We start from the raw sequence: 26,801 nt of genomic DNA on the forward strand, positions 1-26,801 counted from the left end.
TCCTACCGGATAACGCCCCAAGCTATACCGCTACTGTCTTCGAATCCCGTCGACTGGCGCCATCTCGGCAAGGGATGATAGGGACACCGGTGGTTCTCCTGCTACCTACATTTGGAAAATACCTTTCTAGGCGTAATATGAGGTGTTGTCGCTTTTTTTGACTCAAGAAGGCTCCAACTTCACACGGAATGGAGACTGAGTCAACCATACCCTGAACGAGATGGGCTCTCGTCCACAAATCTCCCGAACCACCTCAGGGAAGACCTCAGTATGACTCGGATATTGGCCCTTCTCTAGTCCTTGGAACATCTGTGCAACCGACTCTATGTACTCTACATAGCCTGGGTCGTCGTCCGGGTTCGCCAGCGGACTGAGAGCCATGCGCGCAAACTCGTCGCTCGATAAACGACGTGGCCCCACGTCGAAGCCACATATGTCTTTTGCGATATCTGCCATGTCTACCAGACTCAGCTTCTCCGTCGCGAGCGGATAAGTCCTACCCGCGTGTCTTGACGGCTCAAGCAGCGAGACGGCGGCCACGGCAGCTATGTCTTCGCGGGCAATCCACCCATACTTCTTGTCTGCCGGGAGGAAGTATGCGATTTCCCCTGGCCGTAGCGTACCGTTGTAGCCATCAAAGTTGATGCGGAGGAACGTCGAGGACGCGAAGACGTGCGTGGCTTCAGAGATTGCATTTTCGGCCTGCAGATGCCACGTCTCATGTGGTACCCGGTCAGCTTCGTCTCGGTCGTTGCAATGCACGCCGGCATAGACGACGTGCAGTTTATTCTCAGCCTCGTGAGTCACGGCCTTGGCCTTGGCTGCTGCATCGATCCACGAGCGGCACTGAGAAAGCTTTGCTGACGTAAACGGTGTCAGCAGAAACAAGCTGTGCACACCCGTCAGCGCATCGAGAAAGGTGGTTTCGTCTTTCCAGTCGACCATCACCGGCTCCACCATTTCCGGATGGGTATTACTCGCGATTGCTGCTTCGAGCGCCTCTTGGCTGTGATATCCAGCACGGACAATCATGCCAACCAACCCTGGCAATGTTGGGGTTGCGGTATCTTGAGCGCGCCGCTTGGAAACAAGTTCCGACACCACGTATTTCCCTACCAGGCCTTCCGCATCCGTGACAAGTATCCTTGCCATTGTTCCAGAGTTGAAATATATTTCTTAATGCTATGAATTCGTAGCCCAAGGAAGGGAAAACGATCACGGAGAATACGGTACGTGGTGGTGGGGCTTCTTCTGTCCGCCGCCGAAAATAGCAACTTTCGGTACCGGAGATATAATTACCCATTGCTGCTTCTTCGGTAAAGTCGTTGCTCGGAAATCCGCCTGCGGTTTAGGTGGCCCGGCTGCTTCGGGTATGGTCGCGGTCTGGGCGCGCCGCCGCTTTTGACGGCTATAAGAACCTCGTCTCCTATCCCAATCTCTCTCTCTCTCCATGCAGCGACTACACCAATCAGGACAAATTTGGTAGTGTAATTAGTGAAAGACTACCGTACCGCCTACGCTCACCCCAGTCGTAGAACTATTGCTGGCTGATCCACCCTCATCATGGAACAAGGCAATTGATTGACAGACTAAGCCGAGGAAGACCCGAGCCTAGTGCTTGGCTTCGTACTAGTTGCGTGTGTGGGGGAGGAGCTGGGGACGGGCGGTTTCGAGAACGACTTTATCACCTCAAGTTCTCGCACCTAACTCCGCGGAGCGTCACTGGCAATTACCACCACCAAGGCCAGGTGACGAGATCCGAGTCGCGCGTTTCGGCGGTGAATAGCTTAAGTGAGGGGTCATGTCCAATACGGAGTCGGGCTACTTAAAAGGGGAGTCTCTAGGCACCCGTCATTCTCACAGGAGGATTGCAAGCCAAACGGCCCTGTTCTACCGCCTTGAGAACAGCTTTCGCGTCGTCACCTCATATCTTTGAAAAACTATTCTCTTCGCTGATTCCCTGAGGTTGCCTATCTCCTGAGCACCAGTTTTGGCTAATGTCCCCAGCATTGGTTAAGAAAAGCTCCCCAAGCCACTGATGTTCGACTTTTAATAACCATTACCACCAACCGTTCTTCAACTCTCTATTCGCATCTCAACAACCACCTATCGATGACTCCTCCAGCCAGCTCTGTCAGCGAAGTTGCCCTCGCTATCGTTTCTGAATCAGTTGGTGCCATGGCGACAGCAACGGTCACCGAGTTGATCACCAAAACTGTCAACGGCACGGCGGCGTCCAGCACCAGCACACTCAGAGCAGCTCCGCAAGGCGGTGTCTTCGAGCATGTCAACCCGTCTCGCTTTGATCCCAAGAATCCTCTCATCCTGTTCATCATCCAGGCTAGTATTGTCATCGTCCTGTGCCGGCTCATTCACATACCACTCGCGTATTTGAGGCAACCTCGAGTTATCGCCGAAGTTGTCACTGGTATCCTATTAGGGCCATCAGTCTTTGGTAGGATTCCAGGCTTCACGTCACATATCTTCCCCCCAGCCTCAATGCCGGGTTTCCTCCTTGTTGCCAATATCGGACTGGTTTTGTTCCTATTCCTGGTCGGCCTAGAGGTCGATTTACGGTTCCTCCTGCGTAATTGGCGGGTCGCAGTGAGTGTTGGGGTTGCTGGAATGGCGCTTCCCTTTGGTTTTGGAGCCGCTATCGCCTGGGGGTTGTACCATGAGTTCCGGGATGAGCCTGGCACAGCTGCTATTAGCTTTGGAGTATATATGCTCTTTATCGGCGTGGCCATGGCAATCACTGTAAGAACCATGCCTCTCCAAATCTCTCTTGTTCTAACTAGTTTAGGCATTCCCGGTCCTCTGTCGGATCTTAACGTCCCTGGACTTGGTCGGGACACCTGTCGGTGTCATTGTCCTCTCCGCTGGAATCGGAAATGATGTTACGGGCTGGATTTTGCTTGCTCTTTGTGTGGTCCTCGTGAATTCCAGCACTGGAGTTACTGCAGTGTGGATCCTTCTTGTCTCACTTGGATACGTCCTTTTTTTGACCTTCCTCGTGCGACCGTGTTTCATGTATCTTCTTCGACGAACCGGAAGTCTGGCTAATGGCCCCAGCCAAACCATGGTCGCCCTGACGATTTTACTTACTCTCGCCTCGGCTTTCTTCACCGGCATTATTGGGATTCATCCTATTTTTGGGGCCTTTGCGATCGGCCTGATGTTACCTCACGATGGAGGTTTCGCCATTAAGCTGACAGAAAAGATCGAGGACCTTATCAGCGTTCTTTTTCTGCCCTTGTATTTTGCGACGTCTGGTTTAAGTACCAATTTAGGCCTCCTCGACAGCGGCATTACTTGGGCCTACGTGGTGGGCATCTGCGCAATTGCCTTCATTACCAAGGTGACGGGTGGAACGTTGGCATCACGTTTAAACGGCCTCGTTTGGCGAGAATCTTTCGCCATTGGCTGTTTGATGTCATGTAAAGGCGTCGTCGAGTTGGTTGTGCTGAATATTGGTTTGCAGGCTAAAATCCTCAGCACCCGGACTTTCACTATGTTTGTCGTCATGACACTCGTTACTACCTTTGCCACAACGCCACTGACGATGTGGTTATATCCCCCTTGGTACCAGAAGAAACTGGAAATGTGGAAGCAAGGGAAGATCGACTGGAATGGCAATCCAATTCACCACGATGACTCCGACGACGGCGCCCGGGTAAAGGCAAATGTCGCTCAACGAGTTCTGGTTTACCTTCGACTCGACGGCCTCGCAAGCATATTTACCCTGGTGTCACTCTTCGCTCATGATCCAGAGAGCATCGCCTCTACAGCGCCGCCGCCTACCGATGGTCTGGTGGGCCGAGACGATCCTGTGGCGCAGAATTTGCATACTATGGGATCAGCTGTCGCCCTTCGCCGGCCCCTAAGTATGCACGGCTTGCGTCTTATGGAGCTCACCGACCGAGAAAGTAGTGTGATGAGAGTTTCTCAGGTTGAAGAGTTCGCGCCCCGAGACCCTGTCATCAAAACCTTTGGTGCATTTACGCAGTCATGCGGTATCTCCGCCAATGGGCAGATTGCCGTGGTCCCAGGACCGTCATTCTCGAGCAGCATTCTATCGCGTGCACGCGAACTCGGGTCGCAATTGGTCCTCGTTCCATGGTCCGAGTCGGGAAACATGTCAGACTATCCAAGCCCTTTCGATGAGAAGCCAGCCGATCCACTCGCAAACAAGGAGTTTACGGCCTTCATGGGCGAGCTCTTTAAACAGGCGAATTCGACTTGCCATGTGGCTGTTTTTATTGAGCCAAGCATTTTCCGCAGATCCAACATTCCGTCTCTTGAGACTCTTTCGGACAAGCAGCCCCGGCAGTCGAGCCGCATGCTGACGGAAAGGAGCATGACCGAACCTACCAATCACGGTGCGCGACCAAAACCCGCAACCGGTAGAAGATGTAGGCTTTTTTGTTTATACACTGGCCATGATGATGATCTGTTCGCCGTACGGCTGGGACTGCAGCTCGCAAAGAATCAAAAGGTGGACCTACGAGTCCTCGTTGCGCGGGCGTTTGAAGATGACGAAGAGGAGGATCTCAAAGACATTGGCGGCTCGTCACTAGCCGACCATGATTTCCTCCTCCTTCGCAACTCTGTCGACGAGGCCATCGCGAAAAGGGTCTCGTTCGACGATCTCCCTCTCCCAAGTCTCGAAGCTGTCTCAACGGCTGTTGCGGACCCCAGTGCTGCTGAAACGATCATGATCGTCGGCCGCCGCACCGGAGACCTAGCCGTCGAAGCTGCTCCATCCCGCTCAGAGGAAATAGCAGAAAGCTCGCGATGTGATGAGTCTCACGTGTTGGGGACGACGGCCATGAACTTGATGAAGGCTGCTAGGGACAAGGACCTTGGTGCTGGGTTCCTGGTTGTGCAGGCCTGTAGTCGTGGTGAATGACGGCCGTTCTTGTGGCAGGCTACGTACACCCTGCCGATCCCTGGCTGGAGCCCAAGCTCCCTGACTGGAATTCATCATCCGGCGCATCGTGTGGAGCAGCACCGGCCCCAGCGGCTCTGCCGCATATACTGTGGATGTCGTTGATTAGCCAATGTATTCCACTGTCTCAAGAGGACTATCTCGGAGTTGCAGTGTGGATGCTATAGCGGTGGCACCGACATGACCACTATCCCCCGATATTGACATCTACGAGTAGAACGAGCACTTTGAGGCTTCCCACTTACGGTACCGGTATGGCGCTACAATCAACCTTTCGGCATTGTCGACTAATTCGCTTTATTGCATCAAGTCAATACAATCTGCCTTACCAGGCGCCATTGATCATTGGGTGTGACGTCAGAGTAGATTAAACCATATCTAGTTAGAACCGTCCCTCTTCCGCGGGGACAGGTGGAGGGACACTGAAGCAGCTTTCCTACGACATGCTCGGGATTATCGAAAAGTAATTCCAGCATGAAACCTAGGTGATCAACTCAAAAAAATATGGAGAAGAAAATGAAATGTTGCAGGAAAGTCCAAGTCCTCATAGTTTAGTAATAAAACGGTCACGAAGCCATTTTGTTGCATCCTCACTCTGCAAAACGACGTGTAATTATTTTCCAGGCCCACCTTTACTCGCTGGTCGCTATCCACCGTAGGGAGCATCCCGGGGGCGGGGGGGGGGGGGGGGGGCTGATCTTGGCATCGAGGAAAGCAAAACCTTCAAAAGCGGCGGGCGCTGGCCGCCAACTTCGGTGGGAAATTTCCCTGCAACCTGCGTCGGGTTGTAGTGTATTTTCAATGCTCAGTCACGTGCAGGAGCATCTCAGGTTTGAAGCAGCGAGGCTCAATGCCACGCTCAGGTCCGGAGATTGGAAAGGCAAGTCCTCGTGGCGAGAGATTCCGACCTCGAAATCCATCCCCTTCTTCTGCCAGGGGGCGGGAAAAAATTATACTCACAGGTTTCCATGCATCTCGGTCTTCAAGTTAGTAGGGGACACCAAACGTCCGTGCGGGATACAGGGGCAAGTATACGGCACATGATGATACGATCGATACTTATTTTCTTGTATATGTATAATCACTAGCTGTGAGACAGTGAGACAAGCGAGACGCCCCTCTTTCCCTCTTCCCACCCGTTTATCCCCATGAATGCTCTCTCTATAAGTCGCAGAAACAATAGAAAAAAAAAAGACTCAAATCTTGGCCCGGGGACCGGCTTCGCGCAGCACCACCAGTCCCCTCTTCCCGGCCTTGTGCTGGGCCCGGAGCACCCGGCGCAGGATCTTGCCCGACGGAGCCTTGGGGATGGCCTCGATGACCTCGACCTCGCTGATCCATTTGTGGCGCACCTTCTTTTCCTGCGCCAGCTTGATCAGGTCCCTGGCCACGCTCTCCGGCGAACGGGTCAGCCCACTGCGCAGGACGACGTAGGCCTTGGGTTTCTCCCCGGACGTCGCGTCAGGGATGCCAATCACGGCGGCATCGACCACGTCGGCGTGGCCGAGAAGTAAATCTTCCAGCTCGGCAGGGGCGACGCCAATGCCGTTGACCTTGATCAGCTCCTTGAGCCGGTCCGTGATGGTCAAAAATCCTTCGTCGTCAATGTACCCGATGTCACCCGTGTGGAGGAAGCCGTCCTTGTCAAACGTCTCGGCGGTCGCCTTCTGGTTGTCCAGGTAGCCCGTGGTGATTTGCGGCCCTCGGGCCCAGATCTCGCCGGGTGTGCTTGGTCCCAGCTCTGCACCGCTCTCGGGATCGACCACCTTGATCTCGGTCGAGGCGAGGAGAGTGCCGGCTTTGGTCGCGTTCTTGAAGTCGTACTTGTCCGGCGTGGTGACGGTGATGCAGCCGCCCGACTCGGTCATGCCGTATCCGTGTTTGAGTCCGGCGTTGGGGAACAGTCTCTGGAGACGCGCGATGATCTCAGCCGACAAAGGCGCGGCCCCGGACGTGAAATACCGGATCGAGCTGAGGTCGTAGTTCTCGATCGACTTGTCGTGGACCAGGCGCACCAGGATCGGTGGCACCAGCATTAGCTCCTGTAGTCGGTACTCCTGCACGACCTTCAGCATCAGGTCCATCGAGAAGCTCGGAAGCATGTGGACGTTGGCGTTCAGCACGATGGGGAGGTGCATCTGGTGAACCAGCCCAGTGATGTGGAACAAGGGGAGGACCGCAATCATGCGGTCGATTTTGGCTCCCGCCTGTTTCATCTGCAGACACTGGGCGATGATGTTGCTGTGCGAGATCACAACCGCCTTGGGGAGGCCCGTCGTACCACTGCTGAAGGAGAGGAACGCGCAGACGTCCTTGTTCTGCCGGCCGCGGGGGATCGTGAAGGGTGCCGTCTGTCGCTGCGGCCCTTGCGACCGGCCGATGTCGATGAGCTGGGAGAGCGATACATGACCGTCCACCTCGCCGTGGAGCATCAGGATCCGATCCGGGGTGATTCCGACCGTTTTGGCGGCTGCCGCAGCAACTTTCAGAGAGCCAGGCACCGTGAATATGAGCTTCGCCTTTGAGAGTCGAAGCGCATATGCCATCTCTTCGACATTGTACGCGGGGGATGGGCCGGCCACGATGCCGCCGGACCGCAGAACACTAAAGAGGGCACAGGGATACCAGATGGTGTTGGGGCTGAAGAGGCACACACATTCGCCCTGTCGAGGGCCATATTTCTGCACCAGGGCGGTCGATACGTAGGTGCTCAGCTCTTTGAGGTCTTTGAAACTGATGTGCTGTTCATCACTTGGGCGTCAGTCCCATCTCCACGAGCAAAACACCGTCACTGGTTCTGTCTTCTGAGGTGATCACGTACCTCTCCCGTCGCGGCGTCCGAGAAGCCATTCACAGCTTCCGGGGGGAATCTGCGCAGTGGACTCTCCTCGCCCTCGAATAACCAAGTCCACACCGGTGTATCATTGGGAACTAGAGAAGGTTCAGATGGTTAGTTGAGGCATTTAGCTCTGTGCGATACCTTTGGTAAGAGGTGAACCCGAATTCACTTCTCTGAACGCACCTTTGACGGGAGGCTGTGATGATTGGAAAATAGTCATTTTGACTCCTGATCGACAGACTGACAGGCCTACCGAGTACACTGCAGCTCTTTCCGTGTCCCAAGTAACGAAATCCCACAGCGATCGAAAGTCAAAAACAAGCAAAGGCACAGACACTCCGACAAAAATGCACGTTCTAACCGAACACCTAATCACGCAGATCAGGATTGGAGGGGAGCCTTTTTTTTTCTTCTCTCTGCTAGGTACGTGTAACTACTCGTATGGAACTAGTGGCAGGCCTCCCATCGGGGAAAGAAATAAACGTGTAACGCACCGCGCGCCGTGGACAAGACACCGACCGCATTACACACACACACTATTCGAGCACTGCTTCCCACGAGGCTTCAGCAAGCCTCGGCATGGGACGGTGGATGGGTGGGCACAGGGGAGGGTTTGGGTGCCTCGGCAGAGGAAAAACGAATGATGGATAATATGGCACAATCATGGATAAATTGACAAGCATGGATCCCCGTCTATCCTTGTATATCCGTGAGTGTTTTGTCCTTGTTCTGGCAAGGGCGACGAGTCAGAGACCTGGTCCGCCGGAGGAGGAAAGTGGGCAGTTGCATTCACCAGACCGGGCCGACTGTTCATTACTCGGCAGGTGCAAGTCATCCTTGTAGAACGCAAGAGGCCGAAAAGAGTAACTCGGTAGAAGGAGCGAGTCAGCGTGTTCTCTCGCTCGAAGAGGGTCAAGAACGTCTGATGATTGGCGATGCTGGTGCGCAAGGTTCTGCAGCATTGTGATGCATACGTTTTGATGGACGAAGATAAACACAGTTCAACGATTGACCTTCGTTCTAATATGTCGAATCTAGGATTCTCGTCTCGTCGGTATACTCATAAGCCTCGCTTCAACTATATACTGTACTTGTACTATACTTTGTAGACCCGTCTCAAGAACAAAACAAATGTCTGGAAATGTTCCCAAAGACTGACTCACGATTTGACTCCCAAAGTCATCACCTCCCTCCCTCCCTCCCCCCTCCTTTCCCCTTCATAAATCTTTTTCCTTCTCAAACCGTTTACAGATGAGCCTGCTGTTGAGGTGGACCGACTCTTGGACCGGCCGTCGATCCGACCTCGCCCGTTCTCGTCAGAGCCTCCCGTTTGGCGCGCGTCGATGCCGGGGGGCTGTCGTCCTTCTCGCGGATATAGTAGGCTGTGTCGGCCAAGGGGTCCAATTCCGTCTGGCTGTAGCCGTTGCCGAGCCAGGCGAAGCGGTTGCCGTTGAACCGGACGTTGAAGTCTTCCCATCGGACCTGGTTGAGGGCCTCCAGGTAGTGCAGAGTCGAGCCGGGCCAGAGAGCCGTGATGGGAGCGTCAATCTCGGCGCCCTTGTACCAGCTGCGGCAGGGCTCGGACCAGATGGTCTTTTGCATGAACTTGTCCTTGTACTCGATAAAGTCGTCAATGGCCTCCTGCTTGGGCGAAAAGGAGTGGATGTTGGTGGTCTGGTAGCGGTCGATCACGCTCATCATCCAGTCCGCCTGGGCTTCGATGGCGATCAACACGGGTCCGTTGCCAATCGGGCAGTTGGGTCCCAAGAAAACCAAGTAGTTGGGGAATTCGGCGGCAGCAAGACCCAGGTATGAGTGCGGCTGCTTGCCCCAGACATCTTGGAGGTTCTTCTTGTTGGGGCCAATGACCGGGAATCGGGGGCGGAACGACGTGTCGAATCCGGTGGCACAGATGAGGACGTCGACGGGATATTCCTGGCCGTTGTCGCAGATGCAGCCCTTTTCGGTGATCTCGGTGATCTCGCCGTAGACCACTTCAACGTTGGGCTTGGAAAGGCTTTCCAAGTAGCCAATACCGGGTGTTAATCTTCGGCCTGTAGTAGCTTCTTGTCAGTATCGCCACGACTGAGACAGTCAGGGGGAGTCCTTACATCCGAGCGACCATTCCGGGATCAACCTCTCCTCGAGGTAAGGATTGGCGATCTTCTCCTTCATAAGGCCGGTGATGTAAGCTCGGTTTTCGTTCTGAGAGGGCGTATCCTTGATGAACAGGTTGAAGAGCTTGTTGGTATCACGTTCAATCTGCTTTCTGTACGAGGTGAGCGACCCTTCCTGCTCGGAAAACTTCTTCTTCTCGTCGGCGGTGTAGACGTGCTGGCTCAATCCTTGAACGGGGGAGACATAAGTGGGCTCTCTGATAAAAGTAATGACCTTGTCGACATGAGGCTGGATGGTGGGGAGAACCTGGATCCCAGACGACCTGATGGGCAATCACTCGTTAGCCTTTTGGGCTTCCCATGCGAAAGAGATGTATATGTGCTCACCCGTTACCGATGAGGCCGACGACTTTGCCGCTCAGGTCGACAGAGTTGTCCCAGGCGGCCGTGTGCAACAAGGTGCCCTTGTACTTGTTAAGGCCCGGGATGGCCGGGTATCTCCAGGCGTTCAAGATGCCGCCGGCGTTGATAAGAATGTTGCAGTAGTCAATCGTCTCCTTGCCGGTGGCCAAATCCTTGACCTTGACGATATAAACTCCTCGGTCGTCGTCCCAGGTGGCTCCGATGACCTGGTGCTGCATCTTGCAGTATTTGCGTAGGTCATACTTGCGTGAGAAGTTGTCAAAATACTGGTAAATCTCCGAGCTGCCGGCGTAGACTGACGACCAGTCGGTCTTGGGCTCGAAAGACCAGACATAGGTGTGGGCGGGGATATCGCATGCACATCTACAGATTCACAGTAATTAGTCCCTCTGCCATCGATCATGTTTCGTTCAAAAAGTTGGTTTTTATCGTTTGATAGACATACCCAGGGCTGGCATAAAAAGTCAGTATATGGTTCACATTGCTACTACCGAAGAGAGATGGATTGGGGGGACTCACTATCGATTTTCATACCATGTCCCGGCAATATCCTCGTTCTTCTCATAAACGGTCAAGTCGAAGTTATAGAAGCTTCGCTGCAACTTGTAGGCAAAGAGCAAGCCAGAGGCTCCGGCCCCAATGCAAATGACCTTGATATGTCTCTCTGCGTGGATGGGGGCATCTGGGAGACCGACCACCTTGTCAAGAACGGTCGGCTGCTTGTCGGCATTGAATTCTGGGAGGTAGACGTCCGACATGGTTGAGGATTGTTCTCGAGAGCAGCAGGCTGGAAACTAAGAAAGACGTCTGGGATGAGGACAAGATGTTTTTTTGATTTCCTTTGATCTAATGGCTTCGCCGCATATAAGAGGAAACAGTGCACTATGGAGGGTCAACAACTTCCTAGGAACATGCCACCACCAGTGGGGGGGAAAAAAAACTACCTAGGTAAACCCTATCAGGTGGTCCAGAGCTGCCACTTCGCACTTGGTAGACTCGTCGACCAGCAGAACAGTCGATTCTTGTGGTTGGCGTCATACCACCATGCCTTTCCAGTCAGTTGATCTGATCTGTGAGCCGCGGCAATGCACAAAAACAGCCCGGCATGTTTTCCTGGCGTCTCATCGAGTCTCCCGGGACGGACTTGGGATTCCCGGCTTCGTTCCGAGGTCGCCGAGGCTGGCCAATAGAACTGGCTGCGTAATACGAGTCGGAAACGAGGCCAAGTCTGCGGGGATCCGAAGCCTCGTCTTTGCCTCGTCTGCCTCGTCTGTTGGGTTGAATTTGAGGGACGCGGGGCGAATCAGAGTCCAAACGGCTCCGATGGAAGCGCTGGAATGATCCCCACAACTCCAGTCCTCAAGGTAGACGATAATGGGGTTCACCCTCATGGGGGGCTCCCCTTCCAGGTATTCAGGGCGGCAATTTCGGTACAAACAGCGGCATTGGCCTATGGGAGGGTGCGATTTTCCACCAGTTTTGGTCATGACCTGTACCGAGTAAGAGTCCCTCGTCCCTGCCTGCCTGACTCGTTGGACTTTGTAAAAGGGAAATCCACAAGAAAACCTAGTCAGGGTATTATTGACCCCACTCGATTGTAATGACTCGAAGTCGAACCGGCATTTATGGTTGTTCGGGGACCCCAAGTCAATAGAGGATTCTTTCCCAGAGACCCTCGCGCATGTGGGCGAACCCCATGGGGAAAACAAACACGTTTTTGCAGAATCATCGACCAGAAAGAGGGCCTCAAGTCAATATATCTTTGGTCTCCAAGCTCAGCTTCGATAGAGTATCAATTAAGCATTCAGTGTGATCTGCGGCTGCACCGAGAATCGGTCAGAAAAGGCGATCTCTCGTGCGAGACACTCTATTAGCCGCCGTGTCTTTCACCAACGAGGAGAAGCAGACCAGCCAAGCTCCACGTGGCTAGCTTGTATATCGCTTGCGACGGACGTGGTTCAAGGTACATACTTGGTCAATACGCGACAAACTAAGCCTGTGACTGTTTTTATTCACAATAATCTACATACGCCCAAATCACACGTGAAGACTCGTCCAGATACAGAACTCGTTCAGCTGGGATTGATCACATACTATGTTCCCAGTATCCTTGTAGAGAGTAGGATGCGCAGGATAGCACGGATGACAAATACAGGGGGGGAATGGGATGAAAAGACACGCCTACACCATGTCTGCATTAGTGTCTGATAATGGCGGATGGTCTAGGCTGGCTGGCTGGACCATCGGGCCAAGTCGAGGAACCCTATACGAGGAATACCCAATTGCCAAGGTCCAAAAGGTTCGCACTGTGGCGTCTCACCCCGGAATCACACCCCCTCAGGTTCCCCGTGCATGTATCGACCCTCTCCATTGTTGACATCCGAGAGATTACGCATAAAAAAAAGGGGGGGGGGGGGGGTGTGGGAGAGCTCACCAACGCCGAACCTCATAAACCCATCTATCTTCATCTCACACGTCTCGTTTGCCCCAGGCCCCCCAACCTGCTCCTGTTGCTTTCTTCAAAGCCGCAAACTCTCTGAGCATGGACCCCACAAAGATGACGACCCAAGCTGAGGTTATCCACGAGGAGGAGAAGGAGAGGGAGAGTGAGAAGCACGACGCGGCCATCATCTCGCCGGAGAATGAAATCGAGGCCTATGAGAATCGGGCCTTGGACTTGCGAAGCATCCTGGGTATTGTGGTACGTTGGTTTCCCCCTGGTCGGATTGACCTGATGCTAAACACACATATCGCAGGCGTTGGCCTTTACCTATGAAGCCTGCATCCTGTCATTCATCGTTCCCGCCGTCATTCTGTTGACCATCAACGCCGACATTGGGCCTTCGACTCAAATTGCATGGGTCGCCCAAGCCTGGACGGTGGGCGGCGCAGTCACTCAGACCGTGGCCGGTCGTTGCAGCGACATCTTTGGTCGCCGGAACTTCTTCATCGCAGGCAATCTTCTTGGTTTAGTTGGTGAGTTTCCCCTGCGACACTGTCACTTGAGAGTTGTTTGGACTAAGATGACAATACAGGAACTATTGTGGCAAGCCGGTTAGTCTTTTTCCTCGTGTGATGGGGATGATCTGGAGGAGGAAGATGGTGCTGACTGGGTTCTTTTTCAGAGCCGACAAGGTCAACCAAGTCATTGCTGGCACAGCCTTGATGGTGAGCTTAACATCTGACCCAATGTCGAACCCGACCTTTGCTTACCTTTTCCAGGGTGTTGCTGGTGGTATTCAGCAAATCGCGTATGCGGCCGCCAACGAAATCGTCCCCCGAAAACATCGAGGCAGCGCCATCGCCTTTATGAACGTGTTTGCGCTCCCCGGGTCCGCATTTGGCTCCGTCATTGGTGAGTCGAACGAAGCCTGATATCGTCGTGCGCATCTGCTGACCGTGGGTTTGTCCATAGCATATGCGATCGTTGCGGATTTGAATTGGCGCTGGACATTCTATATCGGGGCCATTGCCAACGGCTGGGCGTTCTTGTTGATCACCATCTTCTACTGGCCCCCGGGCTTTGTTGGCCTTCACCCCGGAAAGACCAGGTTCCAGCAATTCAAAGAGCTGGACTTTCTCGGGCTGGTCTTGTTTGGCGGTGGCCTGACCTGTTTCCTGCTCGGTATCTCCTGGGGCGGCAACCCATATCCCTGGACCAGCGCACAGGTGCTGGCACCGTTGATTCTCGGAGGTATGCGATGTCCCTCTTCAGACGCTAGTTCTCCGGTGAGAGATGCGACACTGACACGTTTGATCATCAGCTCTCACCCTCATCGTGGCATTCCCGCTCTGGGAAATCTACAGCCCCGACAACCTGGCCAAGCTGTTCCCTCCGGGCGTCATGAAGAACGTCAGAGGATTCACTCTGCCGTTGGTTGCGATCCTGATTTCAGGAATGTCGGTACGTGCTGGAACAGTCTTGCCACTCCCACCGATTGTGTCCGCTAACCGTGGTGTGTTTTCATCGCATAGTTGCAATCTCTTCAAATCTTGTGGCCCCAGCGTAAGTCGCATCCAGGAAACGACTCCGGGATGGCAACCGCTGACTTGTGTGAATAGAGGTGCAGTACTTGTTTACCCAGGTGCCCAGAACCATTGGATGGTACAGTCTGGGTTTCAATCTCGCGGCAACCAGTAAGCAACACATTCTCTCCCTCGCACCACTGGTTGGGGTGGGGTGTCCTGAAAGTCCCGAGACTGATATAGAGAACAGTTGGAATCGTCGTATCCGGAACCATGTTCGGCGTGGTCAAACGGACCAACTGGCAATTCTTTGTCACCACATTATTGCAGACAGCATTCATCGGCGCCATGGCGTCTGTGAACCAGAACACGCCCGCGCAAGCCATTGTGCTGGTGGCATTTGCGTCCTTTTGGGTTTCGGCCGCGCAGGTCATCGGTGTGCTCCTCGTCCAGTTTGGTGTTGAGGACAAGGATATCGGTGCTGCCACAGGGTGAGTTTGTCCCGTGTCTCTTCGCATTGTCCGACTGACCATTTGAATAGTATTCGAGGCTCCACGCTGGCCTTTGGCGGCGCCATCGCCGTCGGCATCTACAGCAGCATCATGAACAACAAGGTCGCGGACGAGCTTGCGCCGCGCGTAGCTGAGGCAGCGGTCGGGGCGGGCTTGAACCCCGATAACCTCGAATCCTTTATCGGTACGTTTGGTGATCTACGTATCTATCTATCTATCAATCTGTCCTCTGGGACTCACCTTTCCCCCGGCTTCCCCAGCCTTGGTTTATTCCCCCCGCTAACATGTGCCTGGTCTTGCAGTTGCATTGACGACAGGCTCTACCGCGGCACTGGGGGCCATCCCGAACATTACCCCGGCAATCATCAACACAGGCGCAGAGGCCATCAAGTCGGTACACTCGGACGCCTTCAGGCTGGTTTACCTCGTCAGCATAGCCTTTGGCGGTAGGTTTGACCCTCATCCTCAATCTCCCTAGCACTCTTGGACGAGGAATCAAGAATACTGATCTGGTCTCGTGTGTGTTTGTGATAGGTATCGCCATTATCGCAGCGGCGTTTGTCAAGAATGTCGACCATAAATTGACCCAGTAAGCTACTGACATGCCTCTCTCGGTAATGGAACGTGTCCACTAACTATCATTTCCCCCCTCTACAGCCAAAAAGCAGTCATGCTCGATAAACCCCATCTCATCGCCCACGGTGAAGGTGAAGCCAAGGTCCTCCATGCTGACCAACACTCGGTCTGAGCGAAGGTTCACATATTATGGGACCCATCTCCTAAATTACAAGCCTAGCGAGGATATCCTTCGACCCCCCCTCTCCATGTACTTTCACTGGGAATCTAGAAAAGGAAAGACTTGAGTGCGGAAGAGCCAACAAACTAGGAGATGGTGTATAGTACCGAGTAGATACTGTTGCTTATTAGAGAGCACTAGGCTCCGTGGTTTCAGATAGGCTCTCTAAAAGTGTTTGGTTCTGGGCGGTTGTCCATTGGGCATTGATTCGATATAGCCAGGGTGCTCTAGATTGTGTGTCCATTGCTGACAGCCCAAGCTCGAGGGGGGGGGATGAATTCGTACAAATATTGAGATACTTTGTTCACCTCGCCCACTACGTCTTGTTTGAGTCTTGCAACATGAAATCTGAACCTATTTCTGGCTTGAAGAAAGACGCGGTATGGTTATAGTATGGTGATAGTAACCAGCCTTGTCTCCTGCACCTGGCATAACCAATAATACGGCCTCAATTGTAATTATACCATGCATTTACTCAATGGGCAAATCGCAGGGTACATATTCCTTCTTATTCGCAGTCATCCATGACGAAAACCTAGAACATATGTCCAGGAGAAGTTTGACAGAGTTGACGAGGCTGCCTGTATCAAACCCCCAAAAGACACAATGCCTCGCCAGCTGTGTAGATAGATGGCCATTACTGTCACAGCTCGGCAAGACACCAGCACCCGGAGCAGCAAGAACCTGCAAAGACAGAGGGTGTGAACTCTAAGACTACGCATTGGCCACCATTTTCATTCTCTCCTCTTCCTTGTTCAACACATGATCATGACGAGGATGATGACAATTAGAATTCTATCCTCTTCTCTTCTTCCTCCGTGAACATTCATCGCCACAATTCCGCACGTCACTCACTAGCGTCAACGTCCCATCTTCTTCCTCCCATCTTGGCCCCCAGGGTCCCGTGCGATCAGAGTTTGACCGGCCCCGTCGGTTACGAGTCGTTAGCCCCAAGTTAGTTGCCGAGCAAGGCTCCCCCGGTCCACTTGTTCTGTTCCCATTTTCCTCTTTCCCCTTTTTGGATTGAGACCATCGAGAGAGCAAAGGTCCAACGCACCCATGGCAAACCAGATGGTATGTCTGTGGGTTCCCATTTTATGCCATGTATGAACAAGCACTCATGGTCGAGCCTACCATTGAATCATGATGTTGCCGGGGATGAATCTTCACAATTCTGGTCTCTTCTGCCCCTCATGGTGCTTGTGCGCATACTTGTATTTGTGAGATAGGACGTCGTTTTACCGGTCTACCATTTGTCTAGCCTGGCCTCTCCTGACTGGCTGACCTCGATCTAATTGTACAAGGACCATGACGAGTAGGAGTTTCCCGAGGTATGGGATTACCGGATTCCCGCCTCGAAGCGCTGCGATCCAGATTCCCTCAACTGCCATGTCCACCGATCACTGGAGTGGCAACGTAGATCGATTGGGTCTATTGGGCCCATTTCCGTTCGTTCTGGCCAGTTGGTTCACTCGCGGGTCCTTACGTATCGTGACTCTCCCATCCATTTTCGGGGCTGTAGACGTCCATCGACGGGTCCGAAACTGAGTGAGACGTCTCCGAGGTTGAGCGGCAACGTCGTCTATATTTTCAAGGACCCCGCAAGCGAGATCCCCCGCGGTTTCTTTCCCATTTCCCCTTTCTTCACACCCATATCTTGAGGCCAGAAGGTTGGACAAAAAAAAGCAAACCTCATCATCGCTGTCATCACCATCACTACTCCTACCATTACAATTCACTCATTACTTTCTCCGAACTAGCAAACAAATATCCAAAAAGAAAAAAACAACATGGCTCCCCCAACCGCGACATACACCGAGACGGTCGACGTGGAAGACGTCTTCACCGCCACAAAAGCCAAGAAGGACGAAGGAGGACACAACCGCAACGTTCCCAAGGGCCACGAGTGGGCCGAGAACCCAGACGACATCCAGGTCGAGGGCTGGGTCGGGCCCCCCAAGTTCGCCGACAAGTTGCAGGAGCGAGAATACCTCAAGGGCCGGCTGGCGCTGGCGTTCCGCATCTTTGGCAAGAATGGCTTCGAGGAGGGCGTGGCGGGCCACATCACGGTGCGCGACCCGATCAACCCGCACATGTTCTGGGTGAACCCCATGGGCGTGCCGTTCAGCCTGATCAAGGCGTCGGACCTGCTCCTGGTGGACGAGGAGGGTAACGTCGTCGACGGCGGCCCCGTCCGCATCCTCAACCAGGCCGCCTACACCATCCACTCGGCCATCCACCAGGCGCGCCCGGACGTCAACTGCGCGGCCCACTGCCACAGCCTGTACGGGCGCACGTTCGCCGCGCTGGGCAAGAAACTCGACATGATCACCCAGGACAGCTGCATGTTCTACAACGACGTCGGGCTGTACGAGTCGTTCAAGGGCGTCGTGCTGGCCAAGGAGGAAGGACAGCGCATCGTCAAGGCCATCGGCAACAAAAAGGCCTGCATCCTGCAGAACCACGGCCTCCTGACGGCCGCGTCGACCATCGAGGCCGCCATCTTCTGGTTCGTCTCGCTCGACCGGTGCTGCCACACCCAGCTGCTCGCCGACGCCGCGGGCCAGACCAAGAAGATCGACGAGGAGGACGTCGAGTTCACCTACCGCCTCACCGGCTCCCCCGTGGCCGGCTGGTTCTGCGGCAAACCCATGTTTGACGTCGTGATTGATGAGTTGGGCGACAAGTACCTGAAATGAGCAAAAGAACGAAAGAAACGCTGCACTGGTGCTGCTCTGTCATGTGTGAATGTGTGACGCGCGGAAAAGGGAGGATGGTGGAAATATTTACACATGAGTAACACGTCTGCCTTGGTTTCAACCACATATGACATATATAACATATATATATATATACATCCCGTTTTAAATATCATCTAGTTCATGAGTTCATCCATGGTCATGTCTTTGAACAAGGCTCCCTATAAAACGATTCCCTGATCTCGGCGTGACTCGCTGTGAATTCTGTACCGTGTAACCCGAGTTCGATGCCGTCAGGATCATCTTCCTCAATCCATTCCTTGCTCTTGTCACCCTTGAGCAAAAAGAGGGGATCTCCTTGATATTCTGCCCCCAGTGGTGGAATGTTAGACACTAGTAGACTGGGGACGATACTGAATACCTTGACAGGTCCGCGCTCCTGAGAGGCGCGTCGTGTCTCTTGTGTGTCTACTGAGAAAGCATTCCCTACGTGACCCTACTTGTGGGATCAATCCTCTCGTCAGGTGAGGAACGTGAGCCACACGCTGCAGCTTGTATACATACCTAGGTATATACATGAATATACATACACATACACATACGCATACATGGCTCCCTACCGATTCTTTGTTGGTACATACATAATCATCAACTACAGATTCGAGTCGGCCTTTACACGGGTCCATGAGGGAATAGACGTTCTCGGCCAACGAGACCTTGTTGTTCTCCGCGTCCAGGTGACTCGGGAGGCGTTTCTTCTGTTCCAGTTCCTGCTTGACCACCTCTCGCAGGTCGTCGCCCGCGACGTACGCTACCTTGAGATTGTAGCCGCGCTCCGTGACCAGACGCTGGACTTTGGCCGCCAGTCCTGCCGGGTTGAGAGAGCCGCCGTTGACGATGACCTTGATGCGCTTCTCTTCCAGGACGTCGAGCGTCTCGGCAATGCCGTTGTACGCGGTCGGTTCGCACCCGTCGGCCTGCCCGGCGACGAAAAGCTCGGCCTTGTCCGCCAGATTGACTTCAGCGAGGTAATCGCCGGTGATGAAGTCGACATCCCCCAACGTCGCCTGCCGCCGCATCTGGTATCCGGGGTCACCTCGAGCGCCTGAGCAGTTGGCCACACGCACGGGGCGTGTCCCCTTCTGGGACCATCTGGTGCTTGGTTTGGACGTCATTGTCTTATACTTCTCTCTGATTCTCTGCTCCAATCAAAATTTCTTCCAAGTCTCCGACAGAGCCAGGGCAACCAAACAGCCAGTTTTGGCACGATATAGACCAAAGTCCGTTCCGTCCAGGGTGGCTTCAAGTACCCATCGTACTTGTACTCTACAAAAATGCTGGTACCTACCCCCCATTGCCGAGCACAAATGCATACAACCACCGGTCAACCCGTTTCGTTTTCGAAAATCAGTATCGGTCGCGGTATACGCGGTGTCGGAGTGAGAGACATGTGGTACAGGTCCCGTGACGACGGGGAACGAACCTCGGCATGGTCCGAGCTTGAGCCTGAAAGGGGGAACTGAACAAGCTTCTACCAAGACGGGACATAGCTTGTCCCTTGTGCTTGTGGTCAATCTGGATAGCCGGCAGCGACATTATCGTGAGGTCGTCACGAGAATTTGATTTGTTTTGTCTCCGTACGATGATAATTAAGAACTGCATCCACAGGCCACATTATGACAGAGTGTAAAAGGGCACTAGTGGTGGTGGCGAATATTTGAACAAAGTCCGGGGAATGAAGCATTGCCAGCCCCGGTAAGATCCTTATTCCCCGCAAAGACTCCTCTGTACCAACTCACCACCAGCAATATTTTTCCGCAAGGAATGCTCCTTCACATGGAAACATGCTCACAGCGACGACCTTTCCTTGTAGTTTTGAGGGCCCGGAGAGATTACAAGATATTTCCAAGAGAATACAAGTCATCGCTCCTTAATTGTTGTATTTCTAATTCTCCGCCCCACGTTCATGGAGCTAACTACAAAGAGTCCTTCTGAAGGCAGATTATGCTATGTGATTGGCCATCATGGGTGGGGGCCTCCACCGCCGTCCAAGCACGAGGTATACTTGTACTAGTCCTGCCAGGCATGTGGACATCTACAGGGTAGGTCTTTAACAACATGAGATAAGATTCTCAGACATTCAACACGTTCAGAAGAGGTTCGGATGTATATCATCTCGACAAGATCACTATGCTAGCTAATGGTAGAGAAATCATTGCTGCTCCCTACCTACTTCATACTTCACAAGGTCGAGGGATTCCCCCAGATACTGTTTTATCTAGTTGCCATCTGGTCCAGGGCCTTGCCTCTCTCCTTGATCAGTTCCAACTCGTTTGCATTAACTTCCGAGAAATCCGCGCCCAAGTAAAACGCAGCGACCTTGTTGGCTGGGGCCGGTTCCGACCTCGGGATGATATCCTCGCCACAGGTCTCAAAGACGCAGGCGTTCACCGAGTCGTCCTCAATGATCTTCTCGATGGCGCGGACGATGGTGGTCATGGGCGTGATCATGTTAGGGGGGATCGCCTGGGCGAACTCGGCCGAGATCAGGTTGGTGGCTACAACGGTCGGGCAGATGCAGTTGACGGTGATGTTCTCGCCGCGGCTCTTCATCAACTTGCCCAAGCTGCGGGCGAGTGCGACGTCCTGTTCGAGCATGGAGGTTAGCTTTTGTTCCCCTCCCGTCGCCAGAGTCAGCCTTACTCCGTGCTTGGCTGCCGCATACAAGGGCACCTCTGGCCCAGCGTAGATACCCGCAAAGCTGGCCGTTATGGCCAACTTGCCTTTCCGGCCAGCGTTCTTCTTGAAATAATGGAATGCGAGGTATGCGGACCAGATGACGCCGTTCAGACAGACATCGATGGGAAGGATATCTGGCTGAGGAGGAGCGCCATTCTCGGCCTCTGGCGCATCAGCGAATAAGTCGACGCGGTCACCAACGCCCTAATGTGCCCGTTTAGAAGCTGTCCTTTGGAATTGCGAGTAAAAGAGCCACCGTACCGCATTCGCAAAGACTGGAAGCATTTAGTTAGTTGAGAGAGCGCTGTGAGATTGAAAACAGGGCACGAGGCACAAAACTCACCAAAATCTAATCTCTGCCACTTTTCCCAGGTCTTCAAGAACGCTTTGGCCTGGTCACTGTAGACTGCCGCATTGCCCTGGACGAAGAGGACATTGGAGCCCAGCTTCTCGGCCAGCTCTGCGCCGGTCTTTGCGTTGAAGTCGAAGATGGTGACCTTCCAGCCTTTTGAGAGCAGTTTCTCTGTGACCGCCAGGCCCATACCAGAAGCTACGACACCCCATGACCGTCAGCGAAGATGTCATCCGGAGAACAGGGAGAGCGAAATGGACACTTGTCGACACGTGACATACCCCCACCAGTGATCAAGGCGACGTTTCCGGCCATGACGATGATGATGATTTGATACTTTTTTCGCCTTTAGCCGAGATCGAATTGTCTTGTTCTGTCCTTGTCCTTGTTTTGTCTCCTGTAAGAAAACAATTCTCTCTCAAAAGTCACTCGACTCTCTTGGTATCATCAGACCAGAGAGACCAACTCGGTCTTTTCAATCTCTCCAGGCTTAGACTTCTTCCGGTAATAACGTCCTCACGTGGTTTTGTGTGCCTCTTGGGTTTTCTAGGCTTTTTGACTCTCGTCCCAAGGGCAGGTTTTTAACGAGTCGTTTTGCCCCACAGTATTTACTCGTCGAACGACCAACAAACTTTCCGAACCCCTCGGCCATACCTCGTTACGTTACTCTTGTTCACATGGTTCTTGGTGTGTGGATGACAATTGATATCCTGCACACGAGTTATGCACGGAAGGAGGCTCAAGTCATCCGGGGAAGGAGGAGACAGAGTAACAGTCGTGGTTCTCGGGGAGGCAACGAGAATTTGTCGCTGGTGGAGGGAATCCGTACACGAACGAACCTCTGAAGACCAGTTCTAAGCTAAAATCTGGGCACAGAGGAAGTCGCCAAGACAAGAGTCTCTCACTTTCCCTGACACCGACCAGGTTGGCAGGCGCGATACAGTCGAACGAATATGGAAGCCGGGGCATATCAAGAGAGAATAACGTCATACATGGGCAGAGCCGCAGAGGAGAGACTCGTGAATCACCTGCGCCGGAGCTTTTACTGTGAAGAGCCAGATTACAGTGCCAATACATATCATTCTGCTGGGAATCACCACAGAAGGACTGCTTTACTCCTCGTCCTTGTCGAGCAAAACGTTTCCATTCTGATTAGAAGTAGAGTAGAGAAACATCAGAGTGATACATTTCATTAATCTCCACGTAGAAAAGGACTACAACTTGGGATTGACCATGATCTTGACATGCTTCTCCCCTTCCTCGAGCAAGGCATTGAGTCCCTTTGTGACAATGTCGTTGAGGGGAATCCGCGCGGTGACCATACTGGACAAGTCGGTGAATCTACCTGTGTGTCGCTCGCCTGATTAGAGACCCAATTCCAAAGATATGCTTGCCTGGGAGTTTACCTTGAATGAAAGCATCGACCGCCTCCTTGAAATCCGAGTCGTCGTAGGCACACGATCCGACGAGGTGGATCTCGCGGCGCGTGAATTCCGTGAGGGAGAGAGGAATCTATCTCACCGTCAACACAACTCCTCTCGGGGTCATGGTTCCTTCTTATACCTCCGTCTCCCACAGCGCAAGATTGACGTAGCGCCCGCCGAAGCAGAGACTGCCGAGTCCGTCTTTCAGGGCCGCAGCCGCGCCGGCACAGTCAAAGACGACGTCGACGGCGAGCGGGTTGAAGGCCGTGGCGCCGAACCGCTGGACATATTCCCTACGTGCCGTCGACGGCTCCGAGACCATGATCCTGGTCACGCCAAAGGCCCGCAAGACCTGCACGACGCCAATGCCGACGGGACCTCCACCGAGGATCAGGGCCGTGGCGGCGTCCTTGTCGCTCTGGAGGATGCCGGACAGCTTGACCCCGTGCATCGCCACGGCCAACGGCTCGATCAGGGCGGCCGTGCTCAGGTCCACCGAGTCGGGCAACGCGTAGAGCATGCTTGGTCGCACCGAGACTCTCTCTGACAGTCCGCCAGAGGAGCCGATGACGCCCAGACCACGGAGGACGTTGCAGCCGTTTGTGCGCGACTTGGTGCAGTTCGAGCAGCTGGTGCAGTAGATCCGGGGGTCGACCATGACGGCCTGGCCCTGTTTGACGGGCGATCCTGGGGGCGCATACACCACGCGTCCGCATATCTCGTGTCCCATGATGCATTTGTCTTGGAGTTCGACGCCGCTCACGCCGCCTGTCTAGAGTCAGAGGACACATTGATACGAGATATAGCGTGGTGTATGTATATCGTTCTGTATTCGTCACTCACCTCCCAGATAGAAATGCAAGTCACTGCCACAGATGCCACACCATTCGACCTCCACCACGGCGTCAGGCCCGGAGAGTGGCAGATCGCGGACCTCTTCGACGCGAACGTCTTTGGCGCCATACAGCCGTGCCGCCTTCATACTGTAGGAGCTGTGACTACTCGGGGCCGGTGCTCCTGCTGGAAGAAGGGTTTGTGACTAAGTTGGCTTGTCTGTGTAGTTTGCTCACGAGACTGTCGAGGGTCGACTGTGGATAATATTCGTCGACAGTATACGTCTGATTGTGGTTAGGTACCAGGGCGAGGATATATGTATGTATGTATGTTCGTATGTATGGATGTTCGTATGTATGGATGTTCGTATGTATGGATGTACGTATGTAAGACTCCCCAACCTTGGGAAGCCGAGGTTTGGTCCCGAACGACCCATGCGTGACCTGAAAGTACCCATTACCTATGTACTTGTCCGGGGTACGGGGGTCCAGATAGGTATGCTCGCACGGGCTTGGTAGGTACTTATGCAGTGGAGGACGGTGACAGGAATGAGTATGCAAGTATCGTGACGAGTGGTAATACGCAGACCGATACACCCGTCATTTGACACAAATACGATACATGACCACATAACATCCAATCCCCGCGCGGGGGATTTACAGAGAAAACACACAAAAGCTCCAAGGGAATCTACCTCTGTACCTACCACCTACCCACCTACCTACTTACCAATATATGAACATACGTAGGATCTGGTATAATATATCTTACTGAACGCCCTTAAAAGTGACGTTGAGATCGAATGTCGTCGCGCAAGTATATGGTTCAATTTTGGGTAATAGATCGGCCAATGCTCTCTCTATCAAATAGTATATCTCCACGCAATTGGCTGGACGCGTCTAAGGATCCAAAGATTTGACCAAAAATCCTCGTCACAAGTCCCAAGCAAGTATGGCACAAGCCTGCACTCCAGGCCACCACCACCACCTCTCCAAACCATCGCCGGCGAAGCTCTACAACTTGCTCTCCCTCGGCGGCACCTCCAGGGTTCGGTACCGCTTGAACCACTCAATAGCCTCGGGGTTTTGCACCGTGGCACTGGGCTTGACGTCCTTGCCGCTGATCACCTGTTTCACGGCAATCTCGACTTTCTTGCCATTGATCGTCGTCGGAATGGCAGGGACTTGGATGATAAACTTGGGCACGTGGCGCGGCGACAGGCCGTTGCGGATCGCCGTGCGGACTTTGTTGCGCAGCTCCTCGGTCAGGGTGACGCCCGGGTTCATGACCAGGAACAAAAACACTTGCTCGTCCTTGTCCTGCGGCCTCCGACGGCCCACGCAGAGGCTGTTGCTGATGTACTCGGTGAACTGCTGCGTCTCGACGATCCCGTACACCTCGCCGCTCCCGAAGCGGACTCCCGATGGATCTAAGTAAGGGTTTTTGTCAGTAAAACACTTACAAGTGTGCTATATGCTTGACTTACTCAGGACGCTATCGCTCCTCCCGTGCATCGTGTATCCACCCGTCTTGGGATTTTTACTCAGCCAGTCATGTTGCGACCAGACGTCGAGATGGTCAAAGCTTTCAAAGTAGGCAGAGTGATATATGGAACCGTCTCGGTCGCCCCAGAAGAAACACGGCATGGTGGGGAAGGGTTTCCGGATGACCAGCTCGCCGGCCTCGCCAGTATGAGCGATCGAATCCCCCGTGTCGGGATCGAGAATGTCGAGATCCATCCCCAATGCCGCCACTTGCATCTCGCCCGCATAAAGGGGCCCGCAAGTGTCTATGGTGACAATCGACGTGGCCGTGTCTGTCCCACCGGCGGCGTTACAAATCTGTACCGAGGGTGGAAAAGATCGATAGAACCATCGATACTGTTCGATTGCTAGAGGGGCGCCGGTGGTGTAGACCAACCGCAGAGGTGAGAGGTCGAATTCCTTCTTCGGGATCGTCCCCAGCATCTGGATCTCCAGGAGCAGGCGCGGAGAAACGCCCAAGTACGTCACTTTAAACCTATCACAGATACGAAGCAGCTGCTTTGAATCAGGGAATAAGGGACTGCCATTATATATCACCAAGGTGACACCAGTCGTCAAGTGGCCTGTCATGACATAAAACACCACCCACGAAGTATTGGAGAATTGCGTGATGACGTCCCCTTCGTGGAGACCGTTGTGGATAGCCGAGATCTTTTTCGCGTTCAGGATGAATCCGTGTGAGTGCACAATACATTTGGGCGCACCGGTCGTCCCCGAGGAGTAACATATCATGAGAGGGTGGTTGAAAGGGACTCGCGTAAAGGTCAGAGGGTCTCTGGGGTTTGATTTCTGGACAAAGTCCTTGATGAAGGGGAATTTGGACTGGGTGGTGTGTGAGACGGGGATCACATAAACCTGCGGTTTTTGTCGCAATTTCTGGAGAATCTCGCCCAGTTTCGCCGCGGTCGGGTCGACCTTGCCCTTGTACAGAACGTGGCTGTCTGCGAAAAGGATGCGAGGGCTGACCTGCTGGAGTCGCGACACGCACCCATTGACTCCGAGCTCTGGGGAAATGCAGGTGAAGATGGCTCCGATCGAAGCCACGGCGTGGAACAGTACAATGACCCAGTTGGACGACGCCACGAGAGCGGCGACCACATCTCCCTTTTTGATCCCGCTAGCTCTCAGCGCGCTCGCAACCTGACGGACCTGTTCTCGGAATCCCTCCCAGGTGAGAACAATCGGCTGGCCATTGTAAATATCCTGGTCCTCCCGAATTTCAATCACCGCCGGTGCTGCCGGATTGGAGTTGGCGAAGAGCACATTTTCGGCGTAGTTCAACTCTAGCCCAGGGAAGAACGGAGGGATCTTGCTCATGGGTAGTCTGTCGTCGTAGGCCTTCTTCGTGGTCTTGGGTAACGGGGGCACAATACCCAGATGCCCATACAGATCGATCCAGAAGTCGTGAGGCTGCGTCACGGACCATTTATGCAGCTCCTTGGTGTCTCGCAGATTGAGGCCAAACTTCTCATTGACATGCCGGCGGTAAACTCCCATGGGCGTAGCGTCGCCATTCGCAGGGCGCCACAGGATCTCGGGCTCGCTGGGGGACGTCATGTTGGTGAGAGGCAAATCCTGGACTGGATGGTTTCTGTGGAGGTATGGCAC

The 26,801-nt window shown here is 53.6% G+C and overlaps 10 protein-coding genes across 10 annotated transcripts; 3 read left to right on the top strand and 7 right to left on the bottom strand.

Moving 5' to 3' along the window:
• Positions 1–162: 162 nt before the first annotated feature.
• On the bottom strand, positions 163–1,152 carry AYO20_03212 (hypothetical protein; the record flags this gene model as incomplete). Its single annotated transcript, XM_022641515.1, has 1 exon — positions 163–1,152. The coding sequence occupies one exon, from the start codon at positions 1,150–1,152 to the stop codon at positions 163–165; it is 990 nt and encodes a 329-aa protein (XP_022502375.1).
• A 1,026-nt stretch (positions 1,153–2,178) lies between these two features.
• Positions 2,179–4,909, top strand: AYO20_03213 (hypothetical protein; the record flags this gene model as incomplete). Its single annotated transcript, XM_022641516.1, has 2 exons — positions 2,179–2,757; positions 2,804–4,909. The coding sequence occupies 2 exons, from the start codon at positions 2,179–2,181 to the stop codon at positions 4,907–4,909; spliced, it is 2,685 nt and encodes an 894-aa protein (XP_022502376.1).
• A 1,235-nt stretch (positions 4,910–6,144) lies between these two features.
• AYO20_03214 (hypothetical protein) lies at positions 6,145–8,007 on the bottom strand (the record flags this gene model as incomplete). Its single annotated transcript, XM_022641517.1, has 3 exons — positions 6,145–7,689; positions 7,770–7,879; positions 7,971–8,007. 3 exons carry the CDS (start codon positions 8,005–8,007, stop codon positions 6,145–6,147), a joined length of 1,692 nt encoding a protein of 563 aa, XP_022502377.1.
• Positions 8,008–9,032: 1,025 nt separating this feature from the next.
• AYO20_03215 (hypothetical protein) lies at positions 9,033–11,085 on the bottom strand (the record flags this gene model as incomplete). The annotated part of the gene is made up of 5 exons (XM_022641518.1): positions 9,033–9,841; positions 9,899–10,227; positions 10,292–10,690; positions 10,773–10,778; positions 10,847–11,085. 5 exons carry the CDS (start codon positions 11,083–11,085, stop codon positions 9,033–9,035), a joined length of 1,782 nt encoding a protein of 593 aa, XP_022502378.1.
• A 1,799-nt stretch (positions 11,086–12,884) lies between these two features.
• Positions 12,885–15,398, top strand: AYO20_03216 (hypothetical protein; the record flags this gene model as incomplete). Its single annotated transcript, XM_022641519.1, has 13 exons — positions 12,885–13,028; positions 13,084–13,303; positions 13,363–13,381; positions 13,453–13,495; positions 13,550–13,682; positions 13,743–14,021; positions 14,092–14,231; positions 14,303–14,333; positions 14,390–14,464; positions 14,544–14,784; positions 14,835–14,989; positions 15,108–15,251; positions 15,340–15,398. 13 exons carry the CDS (start codon positions 12,885–12,887, stop codon positions 15,396–15,398), a joined length of 1,683 nt encoding a protein of 560 aa, XP_022502379.1.
• A 1,993-nt stretch (positions 15,399–17,391) lies between these two features.
• On the top strand, positions 17,392–18,300 carry AYO20_03217 (hypothetical protein; the record flags this gene model as incomplete). Its single annotated transcript, XM_022641520.1, has 1 exon — positions 17,392–18,300. One exon carries the CDS (start codon positions 17,392–17,394, stop codon positions 18,298–18,300), a length of 909 nt encoding a protein of 302 aa, XP_022502380.1.
• A 199-nt stretch (positions 18,301–18,499) lies between these two features.
• AYO20_03218 (hypothetical protein) lies at positions 18,500–19,475 on the bottom strand (the record flags this gene model as incomplete). The annotated part of the gene is made up of 2 exons (XM_022641521.1): positions 18,500–18,739; positions 18,942–19,475. The coding sequence occupies 2 exons, from the start codon at positions 19,473–19,475 to the stop codon at positions 18,500–18,502; spliced, it is 774 nt and encodes a 257-aa protein (XP_022502381.1).
• Positions 19,476–20,574: 1,099 nt separating this feature from the next.
• On the bottom strand, positions 20,575–21,706 carry AYO20_03219 (hypothetical protein; the record flags this gene model as incomplete). Its single annotated transcript, XM_022641522.1, has 4 exons — positions 20,575–21,243; positions 21,301–21,314; positions 21,383–21,589; positions 21,673–21,706. The coding sequence occupies 4 exons, from the start codon at positions 21,704–21,706 to the stop codon at positions 20,575–20,577; spliced, it is 924 nt and encodes a 307-aa protein (XP_022502382.1).
• Positions 21,707–22,503: 797 nt separating this feature from the next.
• Positions 22,504–23,797, bottom strand: AYO20_03220 (ATP synthase subunit alpha, mitochondrial; the record flags this gene model as incomplete). The annotated part of the gene is made up of 5 exons (XM_022641523.1): positions 22,504–22,539; positions 22,624–22,736; positions 22,798–22,903; positions 22,955–23,583; positions 23,659–23,797. The coding sequence occupies 5 exons, from the start codon at positions 23,795–23,797 to the stop codon at positions 22,504–22,506; spliced, it is 1,023 nt and encodes a 340-aa protein (XP_022502383.1).
• Positions 23,798–24,662: 865 nt separating this feature from the next.
• AYO20_03221 (acetoacetate-CoA ligase) lies at positions 24,663–26,750 on the bottom strand (the record flags this gene model as incomplete). Its single annotated transcript, XM_022641524.1, has 2 exons — positions 24,663–25,078; positions 25,136–26,750. The coding sequence occupies 2 exons, from the start codon at positions 26,748–26,750 to the stop codon at positions 24,663–24,665; spliced, it is 2,031 nt and encodes a 676-aa protein (XP_022502384.1).
• Positions 26,751–26,801: the final 51 nt, after the last annotated feature.

The sequence above is a fragment of the Fonsecaea nubica genome (assembly GCF_001646965.1).
Source record: "Fonsecaea nubica strain CBS 269.64 chromosome Unknown Scaff15, whole genome shotgun sequence".
Classification (NCBI taxonomy): domain Eukaryota; kingdom Fungi; phylum Ascomycota; class Eurotiomycetes; order Chaetothyriales; family Herpotrichiellaceae; genus Fonsecaea; species Fonsecaea nubica.